The 8,380-nt window shown below is 49.7% G+C and overlaps 1 protein-coding gene across 4 annotated transcripts in view; it reads left to right on the top strand.

The window, feature by feature from the left end:
* The first annotated feature begins 559 nt into the window (after positions 1 to 559).
* The window catches only part of LOC141797744 (remodeling and spacing factor 1-like), an 18,260-nt gene continuing 10,439 nt past the window's right edge, over positions 560 to 8,380 (top strand). For 3 of the 4 annotated variants that reach the window (XR_012599104.1, XR_012599105.1, XM_074679412.1), the window contains exons 1-10: positions 560 to 800; positions 3,434 to 3,525; positions 4,102 to 4,194; positions 4,275 to 4,480; positions 4,566 to 4,690; positions 4,885 to 4,986; positions 5,111 to 6,515; positions 6,624 to 6,840; positions 6,947 to 7,156; positions 8,009 to 8,113. Coding sequence is in view for 2 of the 4 variants with exons in the window: in XM_074679412.1 (XP_074535513.1) it covers positions 560 to 800; positions 3,434 to 3,525; positions 4,102 to 4,194; positions 4,275 to 4,480; positions 4,566 to 4,690; positions 4,885 to 4,986; positions 5,111 to 6,515; positions 6,624 to 6,840; positions 6,947 to 7,156; positions 8,009 to 8,113 (2,796 nt within the window). In the remaining 2 variants the exon portion in view is untranslated. The remainder of the gene's footprint in view (positions 801 to 3,433; positions 3,526 to 4,101; positions 4,195 to 4,274; positions 4,481 to 4,565; positions 4,691 to 4,884; positions 4,987 to 5,110; positions 6,516 to 6,623; positions 6,841 to 6,946; positions 7,157 to 8,008; positions 8,114 to 8,380) is intronic. The other variant, XM_074679413.1, reaches the window with a different exon arrangement.

The raw sequence follows: 8,380 nt of genomic DNA, 5'->3' as shown, positions 1-8,380 counted from the left end.
ATGATTAATATCTGAGAATTCCTTAATCTGTGTGCACAATACATCAACACATTTCACACACATCATTAAATTCTATTTGCAGACGATATTTTCTGGTTGGAGTGAGTTGATTATGATGATTGTTATACGACTTCAATGGCTTAAAATATTTAAATGTATATAATTGATGTTTTAATGAAGTGGTATGTCCTTGTTTATCGTCTTTTTTATTTCTCTTTCGTTGTTTTTCTAATGTCTTGTCTGGGTTGTATGGTAGTGTGTGAGTTAGATTAGGTTGGTTTGAGTTTGTCAAGTTGTTTTTTTTTCTCCAATCGTTATTTTTATTGATTTTAACATCTTTAAACATGTCATCAGGCCTCTGTGCAAACTGAACCACACAAATATCAAATATCAGATACTCACAGAAATAAACACGTTTCAGTCAGTTGTATGATAATTAACAGCAATGATAATGAGAACAGTAATAATGTGTTTGTGCCTAACAGTGTCAGACCTGTTTTACTCTGAAAGCCTGACCCGGAAGTGGCCTCGGTTTCGAGCCCCAGCCTGACACCGGTAGATGCTTCACTCCCTCCATTCATTTCATTCGCACACAGTCGCATCCCAGCAGCGGGCCCTCCCCTCCTGTTCCTCTCCGCCTGGAAAGATGGCTGCTCCGGTGGTGCTGAGTAGCTCCGGCCCGGCGCTCTGCCCAAGCTTCGCGGAGGTCTGCTCGTTCCTGGAGCGGTACGGAGCGGCGCTGGACCTGCCCGAGATGACTTTCCCGCAGATGGAGAGGTATCTACGGGACACCACGACAGGTGAGAGCTCGGTGTTCTTGGTGGCAGTGGGGCGAAGAAGTGGTGGAAAGCTGCGACACTTGAAACCGAAGGAGAAGGGGTCCACCACTACCACCATCAACATCATCATCATCACTGGGAGGATGAGGAGGGTGGCGGACACTGTTCAGTGTGTGAGGCTCGGCAGAGCAGCCTGAGGCTCCACATGGAGAGCCCGCTCCGTGTTTCCGTCCGTTACTCCCACCTGAAACATTTGGGGAGAGGAAAACGCAGAGCGTAAAAACGCCAAGCTCCAGATCCCTCACTCCTCCGGACACGTTCAGAGCTGGGGCTAAAGTTAAAGGTAGCAACCAGGGGCGTGACGAGAGGGGTGGCCAGGGTATGGGGCCCCCTTGGGGTCCAATTGGTCACCCCAGGGGCCACCAATAGATTCCTACTATGGTTGATCCCCTATGACCAGAGGCAGGCCTTGTGCTGGAGTCAACTCTCTGGACTGTGTGAACACAGGCTGCCAGTCGCTGTCTGTGTGAAAGTAGAGTTTGATACGTACTTTAAACACGAGGAAAAATATTAACAAGTAGTTTTATGAGTAAGTCAGGGGAGAAAATAAATATCTGTCAGGAAACTTTGTCTGCCGTGACAGGAGATTGTTTCAGACGTGGCGCTACATTAACACTTAACCTGCACAACATGAACTCCCCTTCATACTAACAAACATACAACACGTCTGACTGAAGTTTAATGGAAGGGATAAAATTAAGCAGATTTAATGATCAATGTTTTACAATTAAACGCAAAAACAGGCAAGTTGCTCATAAAGTATCCCCCCACGTGGACAATGCACACGTTGCTTGCAGTTTTACGTACTTCAAATGTGACATCATCGTCCTTATTTCAGTCTATTAGAGGATGTTTACAGAGGGCACCGTTAAAGAAAATAACTTTTTAAGACATAGGTTTATTTTGCAGAGGCTGTTGAGTTTTGCTGTAAAAAGCATCTTTTTTTGGCTTGGTGTGTATGTAGCTTATAGTGTTTCTGGAGCCAGCCTCAAGTGGACAGTCAAGGAACTGCATTTTTTAGCACTTCCACATCGTTTTCATTTCTCACAGCTGGAGGCTGGTGTCGAGTTGCAACACTGTTTTCACCTTTTTGTTCTGGTGAACCAAACTTCACCAGAACATGAATAATAATAGTAGCTGGTATCATGTGCTCGTCCTTTGTTTGTGCTTGTGTACAGTGATCATGCCACCCCTGTGTTACTGGGTGCCTCAGCTGAGACACCCCTGTGTTACTGGGTGCCTCAGCTGAGACACCCCTGTGTTACTGGGTGCCTCAGCTGAGACACCCCTGTGTTACTGGGTGCCTCAGCTGAGACACCCCTGTGTTACTGGGTGCCTCAGCTGAGACACCCCTGTGTAAAAAGTGTCAACACGCCCCTGATGCAGACCGAACAGGGTTCAGGATCTGTCATGTGGAGTCGTAGTCCGGCTCCAGTGACAGGTTGTTGATGACCCTGTTCGTGTTGGAGTCCACTGACGCTGAGCTGTTGGTGTGTGGGGTCCGTGATGCAGCACAGCCCGGTGACCACACACAGCCAGCTCCGGACCGCTGTCAGGTGTCGTTTTTCACCGGCCTTCCCGCTCAGCACCGGGCTGACAGCGGTGCTCTGTCCGTGGTTGTCGTGGTTCTGTTCTGGTATCAGCTTCTGTCCCTCCTTTCGGGCCCTGTGTGAGCTAACAGCGGCTGATGTTTGCTAAAAACAGAGGATGTTATTTTCTTGGTGGAGGCTGTCAAGCCCGCACAGGCGCAGTAGGTGCTTTAGCTGCTGGCTAGCTGGTTAGCACCGAGGGTTCCGTTAACTTTTATTAATCGAGTAAAAAGAAGCAAAACAGTAAATTTATTACACCAAACCACATGAAACGAAATGTTTCATGGTCACTTCTGTGGTTTTAGCGTCTTTTCAGCTTTTAGCGGGAGTTATCTTCAAGCTACGAGCTAATGTTCGACCACTGCTGCTTCTGTTGTTTATCCTCCATAAGTTTAAACTGCTACAGCTTCAGTAAAGGTAGATATTAACACACAACCACTGAGCTTGTGTAGCTCACACTTCACAGTCATATAAGATTCACTACGTCCTCTCAATCGTGACTCATGGGTTAGTTTCAGTGATTAACTCAAACATGCAAACAGAGAAAACTGGAATTTCCTACACTTTAGTGGGCCGCAAAGCTGCCCCACAGAGCACAGCCTGTTTCCTTTAAGATCATTTTACACCCAAACACAATGACAACAATAGAAATACAACTTTGTTATGGTGCTACAGAGAACTATTAATAATACAATAATAACTAAACTACAACTTAATGAATCTCATATGTTGACACTGAATACGGTTGGTATCCTGTAACAGACACACAAAATAGTATCTGGTATAATGGTAAATGTAGATCCACGAGATGTAGATTATGTTTCTCTTTTTGCCTCATAAGCAGAGGGTTTGTAGATTTGATTCAGGTGAACTTGAATCATCCACAAGCAGACTTCAAAGTTGTGTAAAAAAGTAACTAAAGAAAGAAAGTTTGTTGATACTCTACGTTTAGTGATGCACTTTTAAGCTCAGTGTTTCGTTAAACTCGTCCTTTGTGTTTTCCAGTTCCCAAACCTCTGGTGGAGCTCCATGTGAAGCTGCTCCGAAAACTGGGGAGGTCTGTGACCACCGACCGCTGGGAGAAATATCTTGCAAAGGTGAGAGCTTTAGCATTTTCATCTGAGAATAAAAATGTACTTTACTCTAACTTCATTACATGTAAACTGAAATATCTTGAGCATTTTTCTATCTTCATTTTGATAAAATGGCCGACAGCTTAAAGACAGTCATTGATCATAGTAATGGGAAGTTAACTTGAATAAAATAGTGTTTAAGGTGTGCTAAGGGAAAGGTGCACAAGCTACACATATTTTCACAAAGGATTGTTGAGAAAAGGTGATAGAAAAGTTGACTGAAGCTGGGAAGAAGCTGAACCAAGGAGGAAAAGATCCAACCTGTTGCTCAGTGGTCCAAAGTGCTCTTTCCAGATGAAAGTAAATTAGCTTTAAACCTGGAAATTGAGATCCTACTGTCCTGAGGAAGAAAACAGGATCAAAATCTAAAACGTGAAAGAAATCTTCTGCGCTCTGTGAAGATCTGGGTTAGTGTTACACATTCATATCACATAAAAACCATAAAATGATCTAAATGTCTTCTTATCCAAATTGCAATGACTGAGCGAATTGACAGCTGGTAACCTGAAACACTTTGCTGCTGATTTCTGTCCGTTAAAGGTTTGCCAGGAACTGAACAACACCTGGGCATGGGAGCTGGAGCAGAAGGGCTACCAGGAGATGTCCATGGAGTGCAAGTCAAGCATCCTCAAAGTACGGCACATCCTGTTTGACTCCGTCTGCAGAAAATGAAACGTCTGTTCACCTCTCTCCTCTCCTCTCCTGTCCTTCAGTATCTCTGCGAGTGTCAGTTTGATGAAAACTTAAAGTTCAAGATGCTGATTCACGAGGAGGACCCGGAGAAGATGCGCCTGCAGCCGATCGGTCGGGACCGTCAGGGTCTGATGTACTGGCTCCAGCTGGACCACGAGCAGAACATCCGGCTGTACACGGAGGAGCAGGACGATCTGGATGGATCCACCTGGAAGTGCATCGTCAGGTAGACGTTTCTATGTTAACACGAGGATATGACTGGGCTCCGTTAAGTACGTTTGTGTTTTGTGTAACCAACACTGACTTTTCAGGACCCGTAACGACCTTGCTGACGCTCTGGAGCTGCTGAAGGCCCAGATTGAGCCAAACCAGAGTCAGGATCCGGAGCAGAGCCAGGCCGGAACCAGAAGTACCAGCCCTGCAGACAAAGATGAGGGTACGCAGTGTCCAAACATTGAAAAAAAAACTCGTGTGTTTGTGGATGGGTTAGGGTTAGGGGTTAACCCATCAGAACATGTTTCTGATGTTTCAAAACCCAGATGAGCTCTCAGCAGAGGGAAAGGTTGGATGAAACTGTGAAAGTTTAGGAGTTTAGGAGTTTGTGTGATGAGGTTTGTGCTCACGTCTCAGGAGATGAAGCTGCAGAGAGCGCCAACCCAGAGCCCGGCAAGGACAAAGACACGGGGAGTAAAGAGGACGCCACTGCCAGCGAAGACAAACCTCTGATCCAAGGTTTAAAGAAGAAGAAGTCTTCCTCTCCTCTGTCTCTGTCTCTGTCCCTATTTCTGTCTCTGTCTCTGCCTTGGATGTCTCTTCCTGTCTCCAGGAGTTGAATGTTGTGTTGTGTGTCTTTCAGAGGTAAAGCAGGAGCAGACTGACTCTCTGACGCAGGAAAACTCGGAGGTGGAGGTGAAGGACGACAGAACGGACCACAAACCGCCCGTGTTTGATAACCGCGTGAGCACCATCACCACCATCGTTAAATCAGAGTCCAGGGACACAGAGGCCCCGAGAAATGCCGTGTCCGTGGTCATCACACCCGGGGCACCTCCTCCCAAACAGGAAGTGAAGAAAGAGGAGGAGGCGGAGCGAGCGGTGGTCCGGAGCAGCCAGCAGGCCAAGATCCCGCTGAAGAAGAGGGAGCTGAAGCTGGCCGAGAGCTTCCACAGCAACCACCTGAACAACAGCAGCATCATCGTGTGTAACCCCTCAGTGATCCAGACCAAAGAGGCCCAGGCCAGGGACGGGTCCCTACCAGACTCCTTAGCCCCCCCTGGAGGCCCGGCCGCCTCACAGCAGCAGCAGCAACAGGCGGTTTCTGAACCCAGGCAAGAGCTGACCAACGGGAGAGCGTCTGTACTCCTGACGCACAAAGAGGGACAGAACGGCGTCATAGGGGTCATAGGTCAAGTTGTAGGTCATGTTGGTGTGATTCGCAGCCCGTCTGAGCTCCACAGGGCGCCGTGCGCTGCCGAGCAGGAGCAGAACGGGCCCAGCATCAGGGCCGCAGAGGAGGAGAGGGAGGTGGGCCGGCAGTCGGTGCTGAGGAAGGGACCTGTGGAGGGGGAGACGCCGGCCGCGTTCAGCACGCCTCCTCCTCAGGCGCCGGGCCAGGCGACGGGCCAGGCGACGGGCCAGGCGACGGGCCAGGCGACCAAGCCGCTGTTGGTGTCTTTAAAACCCGATCAACTCCTCGGATCCGTCGAGGGAAAAGTGTGCTCGGTTCGCATTTCCACGCTTCCCCAGAACGCAGGGGCGCTCAGGAGACCAGCGGCAGGAAGCGAGGAGGAGAAACCCAAAGAGGAGCTGAAAACCGCGCTGCAGCAGGAAGACGACGGCGTGGACGAGATGGACAGACGGGCGAGGAAAGTGTCCCACCGCGCCGTGGAAGAGGACGCAGTCACGGCTGAGCAGGAGAAAAATCAAAGCACTTCAGGAAAGTCGGGGACAGGAAGTCCTGGTCCTCCTGTGAAGGTGGAGCAGCAGGAGAAGAAGGAGCTCCAGGAGGAGGAGGCTGTGAACGGAGAGGAGGCAGCTCCATGCAGGGCCAAGGACTCCAAACCTGGACCAGAACAGAAGCAGGGACCCCGCGAGGAGGCGTCCTCCGAGCTCCAGAAGGAGGGAATCAGGCTGAAGATCAAGATTCCTCCTCATCGGAGGAACAAGCTCAAAGGAAAAGGAGCGAAGGAGGAGAGGACGGAGAAGGAGCACGGGGCGCAGGAGGAGGGGAGATCACTGAGGAGATCTGCGCGGATCTGCAGGTATGAGCAGCACCACACTCAGGAGGAGAAGCTCAGTGTTGGTCCAGGTCCTGGTGGTCTCAGGAGCTTTGATTTGACCTTTTTGACCTTCTACCTTTTTCCTTTAAGATCATCTGCTTTGCCAAACTGCAGGCCGAGCTCCAAGGCGGCTGAGAGCCCCAGGAAGAAACCGCAGAGGAAGAAGGCAAAGCCCAGCAGAGCCAAGGGGGAGGAGGAAGGGGAGGAGGAGGACGAGGAGGAGGAGGAGGAGGAGGAAGAGGGCAAAAGCTCGTCTGCTAAGTCAGAGAGGAGAGCAGAGCCTGTTGGTCCGCTCAGGAAACAACGGGTAACGAGCATCTGTGTCCTCTGAGAGCCAGCGCGTTCACACAGACGCGTCTTTCTTCTTCTCTGACTTTCTGTCACTGCGCTCTCTCTCTCTCGCCGCTTCGCAGGGCAAACGGAGGCATCGGCGCCCCCGCTGGTCCAACATCCGTTTGAAGAGACGCAGACTCAACGAGGGAGGGGAGGAGGAGGAGGGAGGAAGGAAGCGAGGGGAGGAAGAGAGTGAAGGAGGGAGCGACTCGGGGGAGTCGTGTAAATCAGAGAAGGTCCCCCTGGAGGACGCGTGCAGTCAGTGCGGCCTGCCCAACCACCCCGAGCTGGTGAGCGCGCTCATTCATGCTGTCACAGAGGTTAGCTTAGCAGTTAGCTCAGCGGTTAGCTCAGCGGTTAGCTCAGCAGTTTGCTCAGCGGTTTGCTCAGCAGTTTGCTCAGCGGTTTGCTCAGCGGTTAGCTCAGCGGTTAGCTCAGCAGTTTGCTCAGCGGTTTGCTCAGCAGTTTGCTCAGAGGTTAGCTTAGCAGTTAGCTCAGCGGTTAGCTCAGCTGTTAGCTCAGTGGTTAGCTCAGTGGTTAGCTCAGCAGTTAGCTCAGCTGTTAGCTCAGCGGTTAGCTCAGTGGTTAGTTCAGCTGTTAGCTCAGCAGTTTGCTCAGAGGTTAGCTCAGCAGTTAGCTCAGCGGTTAGCTCAGCTGTTAGCTCAGTGGTTAGCTCAGTGGTTAGCTCAGTGGTTAGCTCAGCTGTTAGCTCAGTGGTTAGCTCAGTGGTTAGTTCAGCTGTTAGCTCAGCAGTTTGCTCAGTGGTTAGCTCAGCGGTTAGCTCAGCGGTTAGCTCAGCGGTTAGCTCAGTGGTTAGCTCAGCGGTTAGCTCAGCGGTTAACGCCCCCTGTCAGTGAGCTGCCGTCTGAAAAAGAAGTCCATTTCCTGTGCAGAAAACAGAAACACAGAAAAGTCAGAAAATCTGGAGCTGAAACAGTCAGGGTCAAAGGGTCAAAGGGTCAAAGTTTGTGCTGACAACACTAACCTCCTCTGAGCGTGACAGTCTTTGAATGACAGGAAGAAATGATGCTGAAGCTCTGAGTGTGTCCTCCCTCTTTGAATATACGAGTGTGTGTGTGTGTGTGTGTGTGTGTGTGTGTGTGTGTGTGTGTGTGTGTGTGTGTGTGTATGTGTGTCCTCAGATCCTGCTGTGCGACTCCTGTGACAGTGGATACCACACGGCGTGTCTGCGTCCTCCGCTCATGTTGATCCCCGATGGAGAGTGGTTCTGCCCGCCCTGCCAGCACGTGAGACTTTAGGAGCTCAGACATTTAGACTAATTCATTCATCTTCAACCTTCAGACTCATTCATTCACCTTTAAACGTTCAGACTCATTCATTCACCTTTAAACGTTCAGACTCATTCATTCACCTTTAACGTTCAGACTCATTCATTCACCTTTAAACGTTCAGACTCATTCATTCACCTTTAAACGTTCAGACTCATTCATTCACCTTAAACGTTCAGACTCATTCATTCACCTTTAAACGTTCAGACTCATTCATTCACCTTT

This window comes from Halichoeres trimaculatus, unplaced genomic scaffold (genome assembly GCF_033239565.1).
Source record: "Halichoeres trimaculatus isolate MK-OKI-2021-1 unplaced genomic scaffold, fHalTri1.1 fHalTri1_scaffold_9, whole genome shotgun sequence".
In the NCBI taxonomy this organism is placed as follows: domain Eukaryota; kingdom Metazoa; phylum Chordata; class Actinopteri; order Labriformes; family Labridae; genus Halichoeres; species Halichoeres trimaculatus.
The sequence above is the reverse complement of the archived record's forward strand: the minus strand, read 5'-3'. Positions and strand labels throughout refer to the sequence as shown.